The following is a 24,472-nucleotide window of genomic DNA, read 5'->3' as shown; positions in this document are numbered from 1 at the left end:
GTATTCCGTATTTATGTTTAAAATGTTACTTCTAGTCTATGAGACCAGGCTGACTCATCACAAAGAATATACAACTTCTGACTGGACAAATGCTTGCATAAAACCACCAATGAAAATAGAAGTGGAACATACATCAGAAAACAAGTCCTGTAGGCTATCAAATGGAGAGAAAAAAAACACCATTATGCAACAGTCTGATGAGAAAACAACTGAAAACTGATGGACACTGAGAGAACTCCAAAGAGATGCCAGCAGTCTATTTGTCTGTATCAGAAGTTCACAGTTAATCTCGCTCCACGCACGAAGTATCATTAACCTGGATGCGTTTACCTCATACCAACCATGACCTCTGCCAGGTCACCCAAGTGACTGAATTCCATTGCTGCTTTACATGCGCGCGGTGATAATACTGGCCGGCTCTGACTGTCAGAGAAACACAAAAGAGTGTTGCACAATATTGCTTTATCAGTTTGAATATCTAAGCATGCGTAATTACCCCAAGGCCCGCCAGTCAAGTGCACCATGGCATGCCACGCCGATGTCTCTTGTTCACTCGGACGGTGCCCACGATTTGACTCAATGTAAAGCCTAAGCCACCTAAACCCAGCTGACGTCTAGTCTATGAGACCAGGGTGCAACTCCTTATAAGACACAACACAAGCTTTATGTTGAATTTGAGAGGTTTTTAAAAACTAGTCGACTGGATATGATTTTTGCGCAGGCTAGCCTAGGCCTGCGTATAAATGGCCCAATTGGTGATTTTGATTGGAGATTAGGCAATGGATTGGAGATTATTTTGTCTAACACCAGCGCAAACAATCAAATCCATTCAATTCAATTCAATCCAATCAATTTGTCACGACTTCCGCCGGAGTCGGTCCCTCTTTGTTCGAGCGGCGCTCGGCGGTCGACGTCACCGGCCTTCGAGCCATCGCCGATCCACTTTTCATTTTTTTCCATTTGTTTTGTCTTTGTTTTCTACACACCTGGTTTCAATTCCCCCATTACATGTTCATTATTTAACCCTCTGGTTTCCCCCATGTTTGTGTGCGTGTTTGTTCTATTGTTCAGGCTGTTACTGACGGCTGGTATTTTGTTGCCGGGTTTTGTTATTACGCCCGTTTATTTCGTGGTACTGGTATTTTTTCCCGCACCGTAATATTGTGTTTATACTGGTGTTATCTTGTATTAAATACCTTGTCCACGCATCTCAGCTCTCCTGCGCCTGACTCCTTTCACCAGTTACCCACAGCCTTGACACAATTCACTTGTAATAATCACTTAACTCTAAGGAACGATTAAAATGACATTATCAGACAGATATACCTATCATCGAGTGACTTTCATTAATTAAGCAAGATGTATCTGTTTATCTAGTGGGGACACTGCATAGGCTAGCCTACAGGTATGTTATCCTTGGCACTCCTCAAATATCTGACGATAAGAGACAACCACTTAATGCAACTGAACGTTTGGTGTCGAAATCAAATATGTGCGTATTAATGAATACATTACCCTTTGAGACAGTTTTTGTGCTGTCAAATGTCTGACGTCTTCAGATCAATAAAACCTGCAGAGCAACAACAGCTCGGGCTAATTTGATTCAATTAGAGAAAAGGTTAGGTACACTCAGAAAAAAAGAGCTCCAAAACGGTTCTTCGGCTGTCCACATAGGCGAACCCTTTTTGATTCCAGGTAGAACCCGTTTGTGTTCCATGTAGAACCCTCTGTGGAAAGGGTTCTACATGGAACTCAAAACGGTTCTACCTGTAACCATAAGGGTTCTCCCTGGAACCAAAAATTATTATTCAGCCCTTTTAGGTTCTAGATAGCACCTTTTGTGTAGTGACCTTTCAGTAGGCTATTACAATGCCTCAACATTTAGCCTAAACGGATCATTCACATCTATTTGAAACCATAGTTATAAATGTCATGGTCCAGGAACCGTATTTATGTTGATAAGTTGGGTTGATATTGCGAGACGCAAACAAATGCCACGTGTTGTGATGGACATGTTATCTGATCAGATACAGCCATAAAATCCCCCCAACGGGAACATTATCCTACAGTTAGAGCTCTTAAAGACATAAAGGCAATTTTGTATGTATTAAAGCTTAATTGCCCATTTGTATAAACAAGTCCTGTATGAAAAATGTAGCAGGCTTCAATTTATCAAACCGTTTCCTTCGGATGGGGACATTAGTCATCATACAATTTGTCGTCATCGAAGTTTTACTTGCCAACACTGGCCAAATGTGAGTGTTGGTCGAATAGTTAAAATCCCGTAATATAAAAGCATTAATATATTAATCACCATCAGACAATGCCAAAAATACCACAGGCCTAGGTCTTGGGCGCACTCGCCTTATCTACTTTCCCGCCTGTGGCGAGAGGACACTCAGGACTGTCAGTGACCGAGCTTGTTGGAGGGAGGCGGCAGGGCCCGCCCCACGAGGAGGGACTAAGCGTTTAATACTGCTGAGACCTCTAAACGGGCTCAAAGAGAGACCCACCTGTGGCAGACACTGTCAGGCACGAAGGGAATAAGTTACTGCGTCTCCAGCAAGACCGTTACCGGGCACAAACCTTGTTGTTCTTCTTGATTATCTGAACTCGGACGAACCGTTATACACAGAGTGAGCATGACATTATTTTGTCATCAACTTTTCATCCTCCTATGGATTGTTGTCACAGGTAAGCTTGATTTAAATGTTTTATAGAATAATGTCTTGTTTAAACGCCCATTTACGCATGGATCATTCGGGGGAATATTGTTCAAAATTCACATCTCAAGGCAGGTGCCATTTCGTGTAGGATATACACGGAAAATGCAGAGCACTGTAGGGTATTTAAATCAATCTCCAAACGTTGCCCATTCTTGCCTAAACATTGCAATAGGCTGTGTTTATATTTTTGTTCCCGTAAGTTTGCAATGTCACTGGAATAACGATGTAATAACATTAAAGCTGCCAAATGGATAGTAACGCCGTGTATAGACTCAAACTAGGCTATATTTACCATCACTAGCCTACCCTAGATCCACTTAAGCTACATTTTCAAATACACTACATGACAAAAAGTATGTGGACACCTGTTTGTCAAACATCTCATTCCAAAGTCATGGGCATTAATATGGAGTTGGTCCCCCCTTTGCTGCTGTAACAGCCGGCACTCTTCTGGGAAGGCTTTCCACTAGATGTTGGAACATTGCTGCGGGGACTTGCTTCCATTCAGCCACAAGAGCATTAGTGAGGTTGGACACTGATGTTGGCCAATTAGGTCCTGGCTCGCAGTCGGTGTGCCAATTCAGCCCAAAGGTGTTCGATGGGGTTGAGGTCAGGGTTCTGTGCAGGCCAGTCAAGTACTTTCACACTGATCTCGACAGTTTCGAACTCGGTTGTGAGTGTTGCAAATGAGGACAAACAATTGTTACGCGCTATGCGCTTTAGCACTCGGCAGTCCCGTTCTGTGAGCTTGTGTGGTCTACCACTTCGCGGCTCATGCGTGGGTTGCTCCTAGATGTTTCCACTTCACAATAACAGCACTTTCAGTTGACCGGGGAGCTCTAGCAGGGCAGAAATGTGACTAACTGATTTGTTGGAAAGGTGGCATCCTATGACGGTGCCACGTTGAAAGTCACTGAGCTCTTCAGTAAGGCCATTCAACTGCCAATGTTTGCCTATGAAGATTGCATGGCTGTGTGCTCGATTTTATACACCTGTCATCAACGGGTGTGGCTGAAATAGCCGAATCAACTAATTTGAAGGGGTGTCATCATACTTTTGTATATATAATGTAAGTGTTTTTCTATCCATTATTATGTAAGGTAAGAAACCATTATTTAAGAAGGCTCTGATAGATCTCTTTTCATATGTACAGTACTAATACTTCAAAACTAGTGGCTATCTTAGACTCTTGCAGGGGGTTCCCCAAAACTCTCCAAATAGAAGCCAAGACTTACTGAAGACTGAGTCATTGGTTCCACTGCTCTCTGGCTGGTTGTGACACACATCTTAACCATTCAAAGAAGTTTAGCTCTTTCTGTACTCTCTCTTCTATACTCTTTTAGCCTGCAACACTGGTGAAGTGTACTGTGGAGTCTTAATGAGCCTATAGGCTCAGCCATGCTGCTGCTTAGCCCTGCTGCCCTATGCGGAAGTTGATTCTATTGGTCGCAGTCTCTTAATTAGGGCTGCTCTGGGGTTGCTTCATCACGTTGCCAACTATAGCAGGGATGGGCAACTGGCGGCCCGCGTGCCCGCTTTTGTTGGCCCACGGATCAATTATTATTACATTTTTTAGGACCTGAGTCAGGTTCTCAATGTACTGTTGCGAGTTAAAATAGTAGAATACACAAGGTGCAATTTCAAAATTTGGTTGTGCATCAGCAGTTTTTCTCTTATGTTATGTCTGTCACTGACAGTCACTCAAATAGCCAATGTCAGCAAAATAAATTAGATTTGTAAATTAGTCTAGCATCCAGCTTTCTTAACTGTAGTATCATGGTCCAATTTCCAACCAGGGGACCCCAATTGATTTTGTTAGTCACTCTTACTCAGATATCATATTAAAAAACAGCAAACATTTCTCTCCCCCTATGGCAAAATGTGCAGAATTGCAGGAAATAAGCTGTAAAACTGCTCATTTGTTTCACCGTTCCTTTGCAAAATGAGTACAATTGAATGAAACTTGTTAGAACATTGTAATATCTTCTCTCCGCCCCATGGCAAAATCGCTTAGGGCCCCCAAAAGGCTAGTGCCTCATGATGAGTTCAGATTTTTTGTGGCCCTCACCCCCATCAAAGTTGCCTATCCCTGCCCTATAGGGAAGGCCATATTTAAGGTCAAAGGTTACCATCAGAGGCCTGAGAGGAGCCACTGTCATGTGGCTGAGTCCTTGCTGGTCCCCTGGTTCCTGCAGACTGTTTTTATAGTTTGATCACTTGTCATTGTGTTTAAGGACTCTGTAACTCCGGGAGAGAGCTTGGCTCTGAACTTAAGGAGGCTTGTATGAGAAGCATGACTGAGTGTGTGTGTGTGTGTGTGTGTGTGTGTGTGTGTGTGTGTGTGTGTGTGTGTGTGTGAGGCAGGCAGGCAGCAGTAAAAAGATACATATGAAGGACCTCCTGAGGGTCGATCACCACTTCCCCTGAGTCTGGCGCCATGGACGCCATCGTCCAGCGTGTGTGTCCCCGATAAGAAAGAGCATGTTCAGTGTCTCTTCTCCTCCCCTTCTTAATCCTGTCTCTTTCCTCGCTGACCACATACATTCTTCATGTCAGCAGCTTCATAGTTTGGTGGTTAGTCATTATATGTGCAGAGCATGCAGGGTCTATACAGGAGGTAATGGATGGGGTGGACAGAGCGACACACACACACATTCATCAGTCCTCCCTTTTAAGTGTGATGAAGCCCAGATATCAACGAGTGATCACTATGCCGAGGTCAGGGTAAATAGGGTACGGTGAGTGTGACATGGGTTTGGTAGTGTCTCCTTTCTCCTCACTATACCGCCCAGCCTTTACCCACAATCTCTCTCTCTCTCTCTTTCTCTTGCTGCCTGCACTCCCCTTTTCATAGACACTCTTGCTTCTTTCTTTCTTTCTTTCTTTCTTTCTTTCTTTCTTTCTTTCTTTCTTTCTTTCTTTCTTTCTTTCTTTCTTTCTTTCTTTCTTTCTTTCTTTCTTTCTTTCTTTCTTTCTTTCTTTCTTTCATCTTGTCTTTCATCTTATCACCTCTCTCCACTCCTCTTTCCTCCCTCTCGCTGAGTTGGATTAGGGGCTGTAAATCTCTCTCTGTAATTGGAAAGCATGTGCTGGCCGAGCTTTAATAGGATATGATATGTGCTCAGAGCAGAGGCCCAGTGAGCGTGGAGCGCTAGCTGCACTAGGGAACCATCTGTTACTTACAGATAGTCAAGGCTGGACGAGCCCTCTGTGCTGATATAGGATATAGGGAGGGGAACGTAGACACACACAACTCACCTCCCCTTAAGTCTTACAACTAGGGCAAGGCACGGGTCAACCTGAAGGTAGAGAGGTCACTGTTAGAGAGAGACCAAGGGAGATAAGCATGTAAATAAATCAACTGAGGTAACGATGAAGAAAAAGACAAGAGAATAAACAATGACTGCAACTTAAACCTTCTGATCTTTCCCTAATAGAGAAAGTAGTGCTGTGCTCTGTGTGTCCTTCCGTGCCACCCATAGTGATGAGTCCTGCTGTGGGGCCCGGTGTTGACAAATCAGTACAAGACCCTCTAGCTGTGTGACTGCCTTTCTTCTGTCAGTGTGTGTGTGTGTGTGTGTGTGTGTGTGTGTGTGTGTGTGTGTGTGTGTGTGTGTGTGTGTGTGTGTGTGTGTGTGTGTGTGTGTGTGTGTGTGTGTGTGTCAGGCAGGCCCTACCCCAGGCAGACGATGGCCAGTACAGCTACCATCTAGCCAAACAGGACATTTCTCCTTCTCCTCCAGGCATTGTGAACAAATTGAGCAATCTCAAACACGCCCTGTCTGAAACAAAAGTCAAGCCTCTGCTCGTCTCGTAACCCGTGTATATCCCAGACTCTGACATTGCTTGTTCTGATATTCCTTAATCTCTTGTTTCTTCTTTTTTTTTGGGGGGGGGGGGGGGGGGGTTCTTTAAGCAATAAGGCCCTAGGAGGTGTGGTATATGGCCAATATACCGCGGCTCAGGGCTGTTCATACGCACGACGCATCGCGGAGTGCCTGAATACAGTCCTTAGCCGTGTTATATTGGCCATATACCACAAACCCCCGAGGTGCCTTATTACAATTATAAACTGGTTACCAACGTAATTAGAGCAGTAAAAATACATGTTTTGTCATACCCGTGATATACGGTCTGATATACCACGGCTGTCAGCCAATCAGCATTCAGGGCTCGAAATCCCCACTTTATAATTCTGTATTAGTATTGTACTGTTAGACATTTACTGCACTGTTGGACCTAGAAACAAAAGCATTTAGCTGCACCTGCTTTAGCATCTGCTAATATGTGTACGCGACAAATAAACTTTGATTTGAGAACAGTGTGAAATTGTCTTTCGGGAATTAGGAAACCTGTTGATTCCCTAGATGTAATCTCACAGACAAATAATGCAAGACCTTTAGGGAAAGGGAATACCAGTACAACTGAATGCATTCAACTGAAATGTGTCTTCTCATTTAACCCAACCCCTCTGAATCAGAGAGGTGCGGAGGGCTGCCTTAATCGACATCCACATTGTTTGCACCCGGGGAACAGCGCGTTCTGCTCAGGGGTAGAACGACAGATTTTTACCTTGTCAGCTCGGGGATTCAATCCTGCAACCTTTCGGTTACTGGCCCAACGCTCCTACCCGCCAGGCTACCTGCTTTACCCAGTTATGACAATGCACATGTCTATTGTCCTGTTGATTTGAAGAGTGTAAGATGCGGTATACTCTGTCACAAGTGACTTTCCCACGAGCAACTATGCACAGTAGACTTCACCGTCATGATATTGGATGAATGCAGGGAGATAGGACCATTCTCATTCCTTCCATTGACCATGGACATGTTCAGCTTGATTAGACTAATTAGGAATCTGTTCCCCCGAGCAGCGTGTATTACTATGTGAGGAATCTTTGTCACAGAGAGACTTGCGGCATCAGCAACCTTAATAATAATATTGCATGGTATTTATGTAGCGCTTTTCAAGGACCCAAAGTTGCTTCACAAACACCAGACTAAGCAGAAGGACGAAGGAACATGACGGTTCAATAGAAGGTTTATATCGCCATATCCGAGGGGGGGGGGAGAGAGAGAGAGAGAGAGAGAGAGAGAGAGAGAGAGAGAGAGAGAGAGAGAGAGAGAGAGAGAGAGAGAGAGAGAGAGAGAGAGAGAGAGAGAGAGAGAGAGAGAGAGAGAGAGAGAGAGGCAGACACAGGGATATGGCAGTGGCTGGTCTGTAAGAGGTGAACATGAAAGCTCCTCCTCATTTCCGTGAGATAGAGTCACCTCTGGTGAACTGGCGTCAGCTGCCCTGCTTTGATGTGGCAGCCGTGGTAACAGAGAAATGGACAGTGCCCAAAGAACAGATAGACTCACTACCTTAGGGGAAGCTGAAGGAAACTGACCTGCTTGCTACTACTGTGTGTGTGTGTGTGTGTGTTTGATGTAAGAAGGGGAACATTCCCTACAGAGCCCCTACAAGCATTGCTCCACCAGGTCATAAAGGAGTATGTTAGAAATGTCCACCTCATTAGCCGGCTCTGAGGCCTGTATCTGGGACTTCTAATTAGCATGGACTGAAATCCTACATTACTAGTCCTATGTCATGTACATGTTGTTAGTTACATGTGTTGTTATGTACTGAGATGTCATACATGCTAGTACACCCCCTATGGTTTCAGAGTGTTTGATATGTCATTTGTGAGCGCTGTTAGTAACTGTTATTCCTATTAGTATTGCATTTGTAAACAGTGAACAGCATGGACAGACAGACTAGACGACAGTAATCAACTCTGAAGGGACGTCACATTACTGTGATGGCGCTAATTACAAAATCCTTTCCTTATCAGTCTCTGTGGGGTCAGTCACTAACCCGATGGCCCATATTTCTTTCTCTCTTTGTCTTTCTCTCTCTCTCTCTCTCTCTCTCTCTCGATCTCTCTCTCTCTTTCTTTCTTTCTTTCTCTTTCTCCGTTTTTCTGTGAGCATTCCGTAATCAGGTCTGTGTTTCTCACAGTGCTGGTAGATGTGATAAGAACTATTTCAGGAACGCTCTTCCCTAATCCCCACCCGTAAGCTGGGCATGTTTCCGTGGAAACTCCAAGTGACTGAAAGTGTCTACTGGAGGCAGGTTTCCAGAACCGTCATGACTCCTCCTGTCTATTTAAACCCTTTCTTCCCTCCCCGAGCACTGTCATCTGCAGACTCCAAATGACACCCTTAATCCCTTTGTAGTGCACTACTTTTGACCAGGGCCCCTGAGGCACTATGCAGGGAGTGCACTATGTAGGGAATAGGGTGTAATTTGTAGTAGTGCACTATGTAGGGGATAGGATGCAATTTGGGACACATGTTGTCTTGAAGTACATTATTGAGTAGAGTCTGTGGGGGTTGGGGCTGAGGGGGAAACAGGTAGCCAGGTAATTGTTTATCTGGCAGTTGGTTGAGTTCATAAAGGGGCAGTTCACAGGAGTACCATTGTGCCACATGAAAAGAAAGCCTGTAAAGTGTGGTGCTGGGATGACAGACGAGCGTCATCGGCGTGGAGTCTCTCGCTCTGTCTGTCTCTCTCTCTCTCTGTCCCTCTTTCTCTCTCTCCTCTCTCCCCCACTCTCTCTCTCCCCCCTTCTCTCTCTCTGTCCCTTTGTCTCTCTCCCTCATTGATTTGTAGTGTGGCCATCAGAACTTTGACAGCTGGTAACAGATGTCTCCTGGCAACGGACACACTCCCACACTGCTTAGCGGTGGCGTGCGAGTCCTTCAGCCTCCGCTCGATGCTGTTCCCTTTTCTTCCTGTGTGGGAAGGGGAGGGTGAGGGTGTGGGTGTGGCTGGGTGACAGACTGTGACCATATTTAATTATATCTGTTTGTGAGGCTGTCGATGTTTACTTCACTGTGTGTGTGACGTGCAGTATGACCCTGGGAGTGACACTGTATGACACTAATGTATACACTGTTGCAGTGACTTGATGTGAATCTGGTCCAACCCAAACTGGACCATTTTTGTCTATGTTGTAAGTCAAGTTTTATTTGCAGTGCATTTCACATGTCTCAATACACTACAAAAAATATGAGCTCTTCCTGAGTGTGTGGTTCCCTATGGTGAAGTTCTATAGGTGTCCTTTGACCCCTGGGTGGTCTGATTTAACCCCATTATCTCATTGTGTCTTCCTGAGATTATCTGACTGTAACTCTAGGTTAATACCTAAAAGAGGGCTTCTGACTGTCCTGCAATATACCGTTTACATAATCTACACTATACTGTACTGCACCCTACCTATACAGTGTCTCTTATGGTTTGATATGCTTTGTTCAACATTAGTTCCTGGTAATACGTTAGTGAAGATAAAGATTCAAATGAGCGGTAGTTGAACTACGTGCCAGTCCTGATGTTTAAGAATGTAAAAAAAAAATAATACAAATAATAATAAAATAAAAGAATGTGGAACTTTAAAGGAAATAGCAGTCAGAGGAGGCTGGTGGGAGGAGCTATAGGAGGATGGGCTCGTTGTAATGGCTGGAATGGAATTACTGGAACAGAGTCTAACATGCGGTCTCCATATGTTTGATGTATTTGATATCGTTCCATTTATTCCATTCCAGCTATTACAACGAGCCCGTCCTCCTGTAGCTCCTCCCACCAGACCCCTTCTGATAGCAGGGATAGTCCCAACCCACACAAAACGTCCCCTTGCGAGTTGTTTAATTCCTCACCAGTTTAGTTTTATGTTGCTTATGAAACCACAGCAACTATGATGACATGTATACGGAAGTAATAATATACAGAGATGTTGCGAATATGTATATTATGACTTTTTGAGTACAATTGTTATTGTTTTTTATTTCACTTGGTCCCCCTCTATGGTCATGCTTCTCCCTCTGTGGTCATTCCACCCCACCCCTTCAACAGTCTGTACTCTGCCTCTCCACCGATGGACATGTCTTTTCTCATTTACATTTTAGTCATTTAGCAGACGCTCTTATCCAGAGCGACTTACAGTAGTGAATACATACATTTCATTTCATACATTATTTTTTTTTTCTTCCCCTGTGCTGGGAATCGAACCCACAACCCTGGCGTTGCAAACACCATGCTCTACCAACTGAGCTACAGGGAAGGCTGTAGCTCAGTTGTCATTTATGTATATAATGCTATTTCTACTCTGCTTTTTCATGACCATTTTCATTATTTTATTTCATTTAGTCCTGCATGTTGGAGCTCGAAGCCTAACATTTTCACTGAACCCTGCAATCACACCTGCAACCCTGTACATGTGACTATTACTGTAAACCCTCTGAATCAGCCGTGGTGGAAGTATTGTACTGAGGGACACAATCCTCAGATGACTTTGTAAGACACAGGATAGCCTCTGTGTGTGTGTGTGTGTGTGTGTGTGTGCGTGTGAGCGTGTGTCAGGCGTGATATTCTTGCCTGGGGAATTGTGCCTGAGGTCCGGAGCTTCCTCCTGAGTCCAGTGACAGGTAGGCAGGGGGTATTTTATGACGAAGTCAAGGCTCCGCAGTAGCTATGTCAACTCATGTTCATGTCGACCTGTCTGGGAAGGGATCTTCAATTTTCCAACATGGCCACACTCTCATGGTATATGGTATACCCACGTCATGCACAAAATGTGTCAGGATATAGCAGAATGACTCCAGCCGTAGAGAGCCGGCTCTGTGATCCAAGCCAGTCTGTCTGATGTGGATCTAAATGAGACGTCAGTGATTGTTTTCAAGCAAGGTTAAACTTTTCCAGGACGGAAGCATTTGAATGAGAGGGGGGAACTGTGGAAAGGTCATCACAAACACGCACGCACAACCACAAACACACACACAACACACACACACACACACACACACACAGACACACACACACACACACACACCATTGTGTTGCAGTTTTGTCATTGTTGCAGTGCTGAGAGAGAAGTGATCAGATAACTCTGTCATTGCTTTAACCAGCCGATACTCTCACCTCTCCCTCGGTTTCCACTCTGTTGCCTTGGATATCATGGTGTCCAGTGTATGGCTGTTTGCATGGCAGCAGTATTGGGGATGTGGCTAGATTTACTATTGGTGTTTTTAGAAAGTGTTGTATAGAGCATAGTCTGTTGATTTCACATCCAGTATCATTTTGATATCGGTTTGTTGTTGATTTGACATCCAGTCTATTCTCAACTGTTCTCAACTGTTCTCAATTGTTCTCAACTGTTCTCAACTGTTCTCAACTGTTCTCAATTGTTTTCAACTGTTCTCAACTGTTCTCAATAGTTATCAACTGTTCTCACCTCTCACAACAGATGTTTGTAGCTCATGACTTAGAACAGGGGTTCTTAAACTTTTTCAGCCTGGAACCCAAATTAGACATTTCGTGTTCAGTCATTTCAAATGTTGCCATGGGGCGTAGAGACAATTTCATGGTTTTAAAGCATGTTTTCTGCAATTCTACGAATCATGCCATGGGGCAGAGAGGACATTTAGCAATTTTCTAAAACATTTCATGCAATTCTGCTCATTTTGCAATGGGGCAGAGAGAAAAACATTTCAGTTTTACAGCTAATTTCCTGCAATTCCTCCCACTTTGGGTCGCGACCCCTACTTTAAGAAAGGCTGACTTAGAGGGTGTAAAAGTACGGAGAAAAAAATGTATGAAATGTATGCATTCACTACTGTAAGTCGCTCTGGATAAGAGCGTCTGCTAAATGACTAAAATGTAAATGTAAAATGTAAAATCAAGTGGCGTTTAACCGTCGCCTCAGAGCTACCAATGGGCCTGACGGAGGGAAAGGTCTGTGTGTTGGATGGAGAATAGCAGGAAGTAGTGGGCTACTGCCTACTGTATGTAGATGCTAAATTAGGCTTTGACTTCCCAGTAGTTGTGTTGTGGGGCAGGGCCTGATTTCTGTCACCACCATCTGCTTTAACATCTATTTACACATTACACTACTGTAAATGTTTTCACTTGGCATTGGTAATTTTAGATAGGCAGTCCATTGGCCTGCCTTGTCTAGGATCACACTGGATGATCTATGCTCAGCCTGCTTTTAGTTCAGGATGCCAGGGAGATTTCTTATGTTTGTAATCTGTGTGTTTTTTTTCTTCTCCAGTACAATGGACCATAGATTAGGTTTCCAGGTTTTAGTTAGCAACCACATTGCTAGGCTTCGTTATTGTGTATTTATCCGGTTTTTGCTAAGACGCTGGTCTGAAGACAACACATTCTGTCAGGCATGTCTGCATCGCCAAGGCCCGCTGGCAAATCTATGCGGAGGAATCTAACCAATGGGCAGAATGTTTTAATTTGGTTACCAAGAGATAAAAGTCTACTGTGACACACTGTGGTGATACACCCAGAATGTACAGTATGAAGAGGGAAGACTCTTACTCATAGCTATGTCTTCATATCATCATATAAAGATAGAGGGATGGGCATAACTGTCAGAAATCTCATTATAAGAACATACTGTTGACTTCTTGTGTCTTGCACTGTGAATAAAAGGGGATCATTAAATCTAGTGTTTTCTCATTAGTCTTTGTTGGGTTTAATCTCTTGGAGTCAGCCTCGAGGGTTTTAGTTATCTTCTTTCATTCTTAATCTACACGAGCGACTAACAGATTGATCCAGTACTTTTAACTGCATCTGTGTTTTTGTGTCATTGGCCCATCACTGTTCTAGTTTCGGGAGACGTTTTCTGGTTTCAGTCACCTCGCCTTGTTGTCATCATAACCAATATAATCTCTATCACGTCAGCTGTGATCATAAAAGTCTTTCTCTCAGTCCACCACCCATCCTATCAGATAGCTCTGTATTTGTTCAATCCACTCCCTCATACCATATATGTGTGTGTGTGTGTGTGTGTGTGTGTGTGTGTGTGTGTGTGTGTGTGTGTGTGTGTGTGTGTGTGTGTGTGTGTGTGTGTGTGTGTGTGTGTGTGTGTGTGTGTGTGTGTGTGTGTGTGTGGTGTGTGTGTGTGTGTGTGTGTGTGGTGAAAGAGTCTGTATGGATACAAGTGTTTTCTCTATCTCAAATACGGATGGCCATTAAGTTCGGCCTTGACAGGTGTGTGTTTGCTCTTTGTTAATTTTTCATCTATAAATGGGTTTTGGTTACCAAGCGACAAAGCCATTAGGTCACACGAGGCAATGTACACTCTGGCGTGTACTGTGTGTTCCTGGAAAATAATTGAATCACACACAGAATCAGATATTAGTCTTTGTTTCCCTCCTACTTCCTCCTGCATCTCTGCTGCCTGGTATGGTAGGAGCAACACAGGGTTTGCCATCGGCCATCTGCCTAAGTCGCATCCCAATGGCACCCTATATTGACCAGAGCCAAAAGTAGTGCACTATGTAGGGAATAGGGTGCCATTTGGGACGGGGGCCCCTGTAGTGCGTGTGTTCCCTCTCTGCTCTAGCTGGAGGAGGAAATAGAAAAGGTTGAACATATTCAGCCAACGCATACAGATGAGGACCCAGCTCCGCGGCTCGGGGTAAACAGGCCGAGGCAGCATTCTATCAAAGGCCTCCTGCTGGGTGTGCCGCTCCTCAAGCTGCTGTGAAGCTGCCAAACACAAAGAGACCAGAGCAGATTGGGTTTAACAGCACCGTGGACTGGCATCACCACAACACGCTAAGATCAATATGACGCCGAGTCCTCTTTGAAGAGACTGGTGATACACTTGGCTAGACACAACACTGACATTACGTGATGCAGTGAGGGGCATTTGCGGTATGTCAGTAGACGGACGATCGTGCACTTGTCTTTTGTCACGCTTGTGACGTGATGCACCTTTGTACGTCTCTGTGACACAACTGGAATGGTGAGCTCAGCTAAAGCTGAAGCAAATGCCGCAATGACTTTTCATCGCTAAGCTCCAACACTGAACACTTTTGGTGTTGAGATTCCAGTGCTTTTGCAGATAGCCCAAGTGGTATTGGAACGCATGCTGTCAATCAGAGCTATTCCGTTTATTTTCTGGAGGGCCCAAACACCTCAGATATTTTGTTTCTACCCGGTAGTTAAATTCACTCATCAGTCTCCGTCATCCCTGATTATAGGGGGGAACATGAACACCAGAGGAGTAACTGGCCAAGGTTTAAGACTTCTGGTTAAGACCACAGGCTTTGATTCCCTAACCTTTGACCTTAACATAGCAGGTCTGTTTCGGTATTGCAGGTTTGGGGTGTTTTGCAGAGTGTGTATGGGGCACATGAAGCTGAGCTCATGACTTACTGCATGTTTTGTAGTGTTGTCTTTTTCTTTAGGGGCAGAGTCCAACACTCAGACTCCTGGAACACATGGCAGTCCTGGGCCCACAGATACATCCCTGACCCCAGGAGATAGATCCACCACCCTCTTATCAACAAAGACCCCAGTCTCCACTGAACCCAGCTCCACCACCACCACCACCCAAGACCCCTCAACTGTCCTCCGTAGCACTGATGGCACCTCACCCACAACAGCAGCCGTCTCTAAAATGAAAGAGGTCTCTACTACGACAGACCTGACCTCAGCTTCTGATACGACGGAGTCTACGGGAGCAGTCGGCACCACCGCGACAGAAACAAAAACTATCTCGTTGGTCAGCACAGCAGAGAGGACTTCCTCCCACAAGACCTCGGCGTACACTGTCACGTCCCCTGAGGCGACGGAAAAAGACAGTCAATCTACAGACAGTGGCATGACAACACCCACCACCACACCTGCCCTTAGCAGAGGGGTCTCTCCGTCTACCACGGAACATGCCGGAACCTCCTCCTCCTCCTCCTCCATTGTCCCAACCAGCAGTACCAAAGAGCCAGGCACACATGAAACAACAGCTATCAATACAGCTACCACAGATACAGGTACCAAAGACAGTGAGACCACAGGTACAGGGATCACAAAGTCCACCATCCCACCAACTGGTCAGACCGCTCTCCCAGTAACTGAGGGTAGTACCCTGTCTTCAACACGCCCCTCCTCCACTACAAAGGGCACTGATACCTCTCTCCCAGTAACTGAGGGTAGTACCCTGTCTTCAACACGCCCCTCCTCCACTACAAAGGGCACTGATACCTCTCTCCCAGTAACTGAGGGTAGTACCCTGTCTTCAACACGCCCCTCCTCCACTACAAAGGGCACTGATACCTCTCTCCCAGTAACTGAGGGTAGTACCCTGTCTTCAACACGCCCCTCCTCCACTACAAAGGGCACTGATACCTCTCTCCCAGTAACTGAGGGTAGTACCCTGTCTTCAACACGCCCCTCCTCCACTACAAAGGGCACTGATACCTCTCTCCCAGTAACTGAGGGTAGTACCCTGTCTTCAACACGCCCCTCCTCCACTACAAAGGGCCCTGATACCTCTCTCCCAGTATCACATAGTACCTCGCCCTCTACCTCGACCACCAGCAATACAGAGGGCTCCCAGGTCCCCACCACAAAGGGCCCTGATACCGCTCTCCCTGTGACTGATGGCGCCACGTCCTCAACCCCCACAGCTACCATTACAGGGAGCCCTCATACAGACAAAACCACTGGAGCAGAGGGGACCACCAATTCTACAACCACAGCTGACACTCCAGCTTTGCCCCCCACCTCCAGCTCTGCCTCCAGCCCACCCTCTCCAGGCTCAACCCAAACCCCAGGCAGCAGCACTGAGGTCCCCGTAGACACCTCCACCACCACCCCTGCCCCCTCACCCACCATCACACCTACAGGAGGTATGCTTTGAAATGGAATTGTCCATGTCATATGTTGTAAACATGATTGTGTCTGTGTTACGGCTGAAGGAGGACTAAATATAATGCAGCGAACTGATTAAAAACAAAGATATTATCTTCACTGTGAGATGTTAATCAATGTTGAAACTTCCTTTCTAATTTCACCTTTGTTTTGTCTTCTTTCCTTCTTTTTTTTTTTTACCACAGAAACCCCTGGACAACCAACTAGCAAAACTAGTGAGAGCCCACTTCCTCCTTTCCACACCTCCACCTCCCCTACCGGTGGAATCACCACCCAGCCAGAGTCAGCCATCACTGCTACCACATCCCTGCCTCCACCCATCTCCATAGTGTGTCCCTCCACTCCCTGTCCGTATGATAGCATCTGTCTCAATGGCACCTGCCAGTGTGTGTCTGGGACCTTCCTCTTAGAGGGCCGCTGTGTACAAGGTTAGTGCTAGTTGTCGGTGTTATAATGAAGACAATGATGGTACTGATGCTGAGGATGATGCTGATGATGGCGGTGGGGATGATGAGGATGAAAATATTAATATTGATGACGACTCCTTTTTTTCCCCTTCATGTTCAGCCCAAGTGTTCTCTGGAGACCTGCATCTCAACCGAGCATTTCAGGATGAAATGAGCAATCGGTCATCAGTGATATTTCAGCAAACAGCAGCCAGGATCTCAGAGGCAGTAGGTCCCTGAGTCACAAAGCCCAGTAATTACAGTGTATTGCCCTCTCAGAGCTACAGAGTGGGACAATAATCCTCTCTTATCTTATTTTTAGCTGAGAAGAGCCTTGGGAAATGAGTCTGGATACTACCAAACTGATGTTGTGCTGCTGAGGTAAGATTCTCTACGCTACATTGTCAAGAATGGTTGTTATCCAATGTATATCCCACTAGGCACAGATGTAATGTCAGCATCTTTTCCACGTTGGTTCAACGTACTTTCATTGAGATAACGTGGAAACAACGTTGATTCAACCAGTGTGCGCCCAGTGGGATTTGTTGTGATGACCAGGACATTGGTTTGACCATACATTTTATCAGCTGGTTGTAAAGGTGATTATGTATGGTCTTTGTGACCCTACAGGCAAGGCAGTGTGATAGCGACCGTCAACAATGTGTTTAAACTAGGCTCCAGTGCCACCCAGACTTCGACCAATGGCGCTATAGAGAAAGCCATACGAGCCTGTGGGACGACCTGTGGGACTATACTGGAAAGAGCTACATTTACCGGTGGGTACTGTGTATTACGCCTTCAACCTGTGTAGAAGGAGTGACCAGCAGGGTGATTCTTACTACCTGAGAGCTTTAACCATACTTTCAATTCATAGAAAATAGTAGATAGATTGGTACTTTATTATACCAGAGGAGAATGTCATGTCAAACAACAGTAGACAAAAATACTGACATTCTCCTACTCTGTAGCTATTAAAAAGTCCCATAAAACATGGAGTACCGTTACAAAGTGTCCCTATCCTGACTGGTGTGTCCCTATCCTGACTGGTGTGTCCCTATCCTGACTGGTGTGTCCCTATCCTGACTGGTGTGTCCCTGGCCTGACTGGTGTGTCCCTGGCCTGACTGGTGTGTCCCTATCCTGACTGGTGTGTCCCTATCCTGACTGGTGTGTCCCTGGCCTGACTGGTGTGTCCCTGGCCTGACTGGTGTGTCCCTATCCTGACTGGTGTGTCCCTATCCTGACTGGTGTGTCCCTATCCTGACTGGTGTGTCCCTATCCTGACTGGTGTGTCCCTATCCTGACTGGTGTGTCCCTATCCTGACTGGTGTGTCCCTATCCTGACTGGTGTGTCCGCCTATCCTGACTGGTGTGTCCCTGGCCTGACTGGTGTGTCCCTGGCCTGACTGGTGTGTCCCTATCCTGACTGGTGTGTCCCTATCCTGACTGGTGTGTCCCTGGCCTGACTGGTGTGTCCCTAGCCTGACTGGTGTGTCCCTATCCTGACTGGTGTGTTCCCTATCCTGACTGGTGTTGTCCCTATCCTGACTGGTGTGTCCCCTATCCTTTTCCCAGCCACTGACCTATGTGATCAGTCCCCCCTACCGTGTGATGTCCGCTCTACTACGTGCGAGTACAAAGAAGATGGATGTGACCAGATGCTCCTGTAAGGCTGGCTACATCAACAGCTTCTACTCAAACCAAAGCTGCACAGGTGAGTACAGACCTGTCTCTAATGGTTTTATGCTCATTGAAAGGTAATTCAAGATAGGAGTACGGGTGATTATCTGCTTTCGTAGTCTTTGTGGGTGGTACGTACTGAGTGGATTGAAATGTTACACAAGACACACGATAACAGCTTAGCGACTGTATAATGGAGCTGCTGAATACATTCCATTTGCTAGAGAGAAAAGATGAAAGGAGACTCAGACAGACTCAGAGTAAGGTCAAGTACACTTGGCTTAGCTTCAGTGTGAGGAAAATGGGAATGTTACCGTCAAAAGAATGCATTTGCGTTCATTTAAATACTTCTGTGTGTGTGAGAGAGAGAGAAATAGAGAGATAGACATTTTTATTGTTTATTTCACTTTTATTTATTATCTAGTTCACTTGCTTTGGCAATGTTAACATACATTTCCCATGCCAATAAAGCCCGTTGAATTGAACATTGAAATTGAAATTGAATAGAGACAGAGAGAGAGAGAGAGGGTCAAGTGCCGTGTAGACATTTCTCCTCTCTGACCAATGGCACTATATATCTCTTTAATGTATTCGTCTGCAAAGGGGCCGTTGCCCTGGAAACCAGTTGAAGAATCATGGTGGCTATCTGCCGAGCCAGGGGCTGGATTAGTTTCGTCCAGCAGGGAAGTTATGAGTTGGGGAGAACTACCAAACATAGATGAACCTGCTCCCCGCAGCCCCATGTTAAACTACACATACTGTATAGCCTGTTCCTCAAATCTAAAATTGTACGCACTGATGTTACAACATATATTAACCTCTCTTAGAAGCAAATGTTTTTTAAGTGGCTTAATTGTGCAAATGTATTGAGCAAACATTGGTGAGCTTCACCTGTTCTCTTCTGTGATAGCAGAGCTTCAATACACAGAGTGGCTGTGAAGATCACAGTGTTCCCATGTTAGTTCCTCTCTGTGAAACTGTGACATCACTGTCTCCGTAGAGATCCGATAATTCACATGGTTCCGTATGTAATTCAATGGCTGTCTCTCACCCATGTTTCCTCTTTCTCCATAGCCTGTCCCAGTGGTCAAAAGTCAGAGGGAGACACATGTGTGCCGTGAGTATTTTAATTTAATATATTTTTGTTTGGTTGAGACAGGCAGCGATCCCCTTTTGATATTGCATTAAAGCGTTGTAGATCGCTGCAAGTAACTGGTGCCCCCTTGTGCCCTTACTGTGTAATTGCACCAGGAACTACTTTCACATAAGACAATGTATTGTGGTTAGATATGAAATGTGTATCATGTTTGCTATTTTTGTTCTATTCCAGATGCCCGTTTGGCTACGCTGGATTCAACTGCACTGACTGTAAGTTGCACTAAAGCTCCTCTTTCTTAACCAAATGGGTCCAGAGATTTGATAAAAGTTAGTGTGGTGTTTGTATTTCCCGGTTATCTGAAGTGTGTTCATGTGTCTCTCTCTGTGTAGCGGCTCTGTTGGCAGTGGTGGTCATCGCCTGTGTACTGGGGGAGTCCTTCTCATCATGCTGCTGGCCTTGCTGGCATATTGCTGCTGGTAAGAATATAACACCCTCCTCTTCCTCCACTCCTCTCCCTTCTCTTCTCTCCCCTCCTCTCATCTCCTGTCCCTTCTCTCCTGTCCCTTCTCTCCTCTCCTGTCCTGTCCCTTCTCTCCTGTCCCTTCTCTCCTCTCCTGTCCTGTCCCTTCTCTCCTGTCCCTTCTCTCCTCTCCTGTCCCTTCTCTCCTGTCCCTTCTCTCCTCTCCTGTCCCTCCTCTCCTCTCAGTTCTCTCCCTTCTTTCCTCTCCTGTCCTTTCTCCCCTCTCCCTTCTCTCCTCTCCCTCCTCTCCTCTCCTCTCCTCTCAGTCCTCTCCCTTCTCTCCTCTCCCTCCTCTCCTCTCAGTCCTCTCCCTTCTCTCCTCTCCTGTCCTGTCCCTTCTCTCCTGTCCCTTCTCTCCTCTCCTGTCCTGTCCCTTCTCTCCTGTCCCTTCTCTCCTCTCCTCTCCTGTCCCTTCTCTCCTCTCCTGTCCTGTCCCTTCTCTCCTGTCCCTTCTCTCCTCTCCTGTCCCTCCTCTCCTCTCAGTTCTCTCCCTTCTTTCCTCTCCTGTCCTTTCTCCCCTCTCCCTTCTCTCCTCTCCCTCCTCTCCTCTCCTCTCCTCTCAGTCCTCTCCCTTCTCTCCTCTCCCTCCTCTCCTCTCAGTCCTCTCCCTTCTCTCCTCTCCTGTCCTGTCCCTTCTCTCCTGTCCCTTCTCTCCTCTCCTGTCCTGTCCCTTCTCTCCTGTCCCTTCTCTCCTCTCCTCTCCTGTCCCTTCTCTCCTCTCCTGTCCTGTCCCTTCTCTCCTGTCCCTTCTCTCCTCTCCTGTCCCTCCTCTCCTCTCAGTTCTCTCCCTTCTTTCCTCTCCTGTCCTTTCTCCCCTCTCCCTTCTCTCCTCTCCCTCCTCTCCTCTCCTCTCCTCTCAGTCCTCTCCCTTCTCTCCTCTCCCTCCTCTCCTCTCAGTCCTCTCCCTTCTCTCCTCTCCTGTCATTTCTCCCCTCTCCCTTCTCTCCTCTCCCTTCTCTCCTCTCCCTTCTCTCCCTTCTCTCCCTTCTCTCCCGTCTCTCCTCTCCTCTCCTCTCCTCTCCTCTCCTCTCCTCTCCTCTCCTCTCCTCTCCTCTCCTCTCCTCTCCTCTCCTCTCTCCTCTCCTCTCCTCTCCTCTCCTCTCCTCTCCTCTCCTCTCCTCTCCTCTCCTGCCAAGCCCTAACCTCCATTCACACTGCCCCTCATCAGAGGCCTACCACCCTCCTCTAACCATTACTCAGTCAAGTCTTAGCTGCACCCATGGCTGTACACCGACCCTACAAAATATTGCCGTTATTTCTCTCACCAGAGTGTATCATCAGAGAAACTTACCGATAGAGGACTGTGCATTTACATTGTCCTATCTGTGTGTCTCGGAGGTACCGGTCACGGTCAGTGAAGAAGCCTTCAGCAGAGTTCAGCAGCCCGTACCCTGTGGAGGACTTCCGGGGCCCCTGGTCCACCACCCAGGGCATCACCCCGATCCCCCGGGCCAGCACCAACTGGGCCTCAACCCCCATGGAGATGACCGAAGGGGGCAGCACACACACCCTGGTCGACATGAAGCCCCACACCAACGGAGCGGTGAGTCACTTGTGATTAAGCCTGTGTTCTTTTGACCATATGGAGACTTACAACAAGATAAACCTCCTGGCTTGTACATTGCCCCAAATTGTAATTGTCCTGTCTGCTTCCCACTCCCTGCTGTTGTCCTCTGGAAACCTAATGGGCTAACTCAAAGATCTTCTCTGTCTTGTGTAACATATTTAAGGAGTTTTGAGATTTTGTCTCCTTAAATGCTGTGTGCTCCTTGTTATTTAACTCCTATATTACACGCCAAAATCGTAATTGTGATATTTGATTTGCTTTTTTTGTGCCATAACTGTACTTGTCGTAGTGCGAGAGTTAATGTTTTGCTAGTGTTTATGTTTGCTAGTTAGCATTTTAGCATATATGTTTGCTCCCTCTCTTCCTTGCCTGACTCCTGGTGTGTTGCTTTAGGGATTCCACATCCTGCCTAAACGGGAGAAGAAGGTAAGGTCCTAAGTCTAGTAATGCTTTGCTTTCCCTCTCCTTACTAATCAAGCCTATAGCCTCTGCTGATGGTTTTACTAAACCTACCCTGTCCTTTGACCTGGTGATGGGAAAGACCGAAACTTCATGAACGCTTGGTAGAACAGTCAATAGCTTCCATTACCTTATGTGATCCACCATTTGGTTTAGGAGGGAAAATAACTCTTATTGGGTTTTTAATAGTCCATCATATATGCGTTCATGAATGCTCAGTTTTGGACATCTCCATTTCATGTATGTGTGTTTTGTGTGTGTGCCTGCATGTGTCTGTGTGTGTGGTCAGCGTGTGTGCATGTGTGTCTAGCACGATCTCTGACATTCCCGCCTGTCAATGTTTCAGACCGGGTCGTATGACCCTGACCTCAGACAGCATGAACACGTTCAAGGGGAAAGAACCAGTCTCGCTACTCCTACCTGGTGCAGGGCCATGAGAACCCTTACTTCATACCTGCAGATGACAGGAGACCCGTATGAGAACCTCAGTGACGTCTGGAGACAAGGGCCCGTATTCACAAAGCGTCTCAGAGCAGAAATGCTGATCTAGGATCATTTTTGCCTTCTTAAATCATAATGACTAAAAAAAGGGGAGACCTGATCCTGGATCAGCAATCCTACTCTTAGATGCTTTGTTAATATTTGCCGTTGAGAGGAGAGAAGGACGGGTTAGAGAGAGGAGGGAAGGCTACAGGGAAGATGGTGGGGGGGGGGGGGGGGGGGGGGGTCGGACAAAAATGGCTGAAGATCAAATTGAGAAGTCACTGACTTCTAGTAACTCTGGGTTTAGGTACATCTTCTCACTGTATTTGTGTTGAACTATCTAGAACTCTGTGTATACCTTTTCATCAGGATGTTTGGATAGATGCCATGTACTGTGTAGGGCATCTGTAGTAATTTGTGGTTTACAGTCCTTCATGGACTGGAATCATTCACGGTTTAACGGCACAACCACAAGGGACTTGACAGCAGGGTTTTAAATATGTTCTTCTTGAATTCATTCTCAAAATCAGCTTTATGATTCACAACGATCTGGGGTCAAACATTCACTGACTTCCCAGGGATTCACTTCCATAACTGACACCACCAAAGAGGATTGTGTTCGCTATAAATTCACTGTTTTACTTTTGAAATGTTCCGTTCATCTGATCATAGTCTTTATCCTGTTCTGCAATACAAAGAGAGGATTCTGAACAAGATTTGTAAAAAAAAAATATATATATATATTATGTTTTATTTGTGTCTATTAGGCTGCGTTTAGACAGGCAGCCCAAATCCTATATTTCTTTCTCACTAATTGGTATTTTGCAATAACTCTGTGGTTGGTCAAAAGACCAATTAGTGGGAATTGGACTGCCTTAAACACAGTCTTACTGAATGAAGACTGAGCTGAATATAGCTTGTCATAGCCAATAGGTGTCGCCATTGTTCAGGGTCAAGCTTTTCATGTTCTTTCTCTCCACAGTATGCTGGTACAGTTAGTTACCTGTATGTCTATGTCTTATTGAAGAGATTACTGATAGATTTTATTGAAGATTGGTCATTCTGCATTGTAGTGTCTGCACTCTCACAATCAACGTAGTATTTGAAAGTGATTAATCCCTTGCTAATTGCACTAAATTATGTATTGCGTTTCACTACATGTGATTTGTTTGGGTGGGGGGGAATCATAGACACATTCTCAGCGAGAGCAAATTTATTTGAGTATTTTTACTTCAGGATTGAATGTGTTTTCATGAGGAGAGCTGTGTGTATGAATGGCTGAAAGAGCTGGATCCCTAGTTCAGGGGTTTATACAGTAAAGGGATATTTTGTATTAGTCTTGTCTGGAGCTGATAGACCTACTCTACACTCTTATTAGTCTGGCCTGGAGCTTAGACCTATTCTACAGTCTTTAAGTCTGGCCTGGAGCTGAGTAGACCTACTCTACAGTCTATTAGTCTGGCCTGGAGCTGAGTAGACCTACTCTACACTCTATTAGTCTGGCCTGGAGCTTAGACCTACTCTACAGTCTAGTCTGGCCTGGAGCTGAGTAGACCTACTCTACAGTCTAGTCTGGCCTGAAGCTGAGTAGACCGACTCTGCAGTCTGTTAGTCTGGTCTGGAGCTGAGTAGACCTACTCTACAGTCTAGTCTGGCCTGGAGCTGAGTAGACCTACTCTACAGTCTAGTCTAGCCTGGAGCTGAGTAGACCTACTCTACAGTCTATTAGGCTGGCCTGGAGCTGAGTAGACCTACTCTACAGTCTATTAGTCTGGTCTGGAGC

The 24,472-nt window shown here is 45.8% G+C and overlaps 2 protein-coding genes across 4 annotated transcripts; both read left to right on the top strand.

The window, feature by feature from the left end:
• The first annotated feature begins 2,504 nt into the window (after positions 1–2,504).
• On the top strand, positions 2,505–19,666 carry LOC106600798 (uncharacterized). 2 transcript variants are annotated; one of them, XM_014192476.3, is made up of 8 exons: positions 2,505–2,694; positions 14,975–16,414; positions 16,622–16,864; positions 17,004–17,110; positions 17,205–17,263; positions 17,513–17,658; positions 18,457–18,595; positions 19,636–19,666. In XM_014192476.3, exons 1-7 carry the CDS (start codon positions 2,643–2,645, stop codon positions 18,549–18,551), a joined length of 2,142 nt encoding a protein of 713 aa, XP_014047951.3. In that variant the 5' UTR covers positions 2,505–2,642; the 3' UTR covers positions 18,552–18,595; positions 19,636–19,666. The 2 variants fall into 2 exon arrangements, with proteins under 2 accessions (XP_014047951.3, XP_014047952.3); XM_014192477.3 differs by having other exon boundaries at positions 14,957–16,414.
• A 225-nt stretch (positions 19,667–19,891) lies between these two features.
• LOC145877591 (uncharacterized) lies at positions 19,892–22,907 on the top strand. Of its 2 annotated transcripts, none has more exons than XM_082973644.1 (4): positions 19,892–19,929; positions 20,050–20,136; positions 21,519–21,723; positions 22,553–22,907. In XM_082973644.1, the coding sequence occupies exons 2-4, from the start codon at positions 20,105–20,107 to the stop codon at positions 22,754–22,756; spliced, it is 441 nt and encodes a 146-aa protein (XP_082829770.1). In that variant the 5' UTR covers positions 19,892–19,929; positions 20,050–20,104; the 3' UTR covers positions 22,757–22,907. The 2 variants fall into 2 exon arrangements, with proteins under 2 accessions (XP_082829770.1, XP_082829771.1); XM_082973645.1 differs by lacking the exon at positions 22,553–22,907 and adding an exon at positions 22,141–22,546.
• Positions 22,908–24,472: the final 1,565 nt, after the last annotated feature.

Source organism: Salmo salar, chromosome 03 (genome assembly GCF_965601325.2).
Source record: "Salmo salar chromosome 03, fSalSal1, whole genome shotgun sequence".
NCBI classification, from domain to species: Eukaryota; Metazoa; Chordata; class Actinopteri; order Salmoniformes; family Salmonidae; genus Salmo; species Salmo salar.
Note: the sequence above shows the minus strand (reverse complement) of the source record. Positions and strands in the feature narration are given on the sequence as shown.

Coding starts and splice junctions, on each gene's coding strand:
- LOC106600798 (XM_014192477.3), top strand. CDS start 2,643: ATGACATTATTTTGTCATCAACTTTTCATCCTCCTATGGATTGTTGTC. Junction 16,415..16,621: donor CACCATCACACCTACAGGAG/GTATGCTTTGAA, acceptor TTTTTACCACAG/AAACCCCTGGACAACCAACT. Junction 17,659..18,456: donor GGAAAGAGCTACATTTACCG/GTGGGTACTGTG, acceptor TCCTTTTCCCAG/CCACTGACCTATGTGATCAG.
- LOC145877591 (XM_082973644.1), top strand. CDS start 20,105: ATGCTGCTGGCCTTGCTGGCATATTGCTGCTG. Junction 20,137..21,518: donor TTGCTGGCATATTGCTGCTG/GTAAGAATATAA, acceptor TGTGTCTCGGAG/GTACCGGTCACGGTCAGTGA. Junction 21,724..22,552: donor AGCCCCACACCAACGGAGCG/GTGAGTCACTTG, acceptor TCAATGTTTCAG/ACCGGGTCGTATGACCCTGA.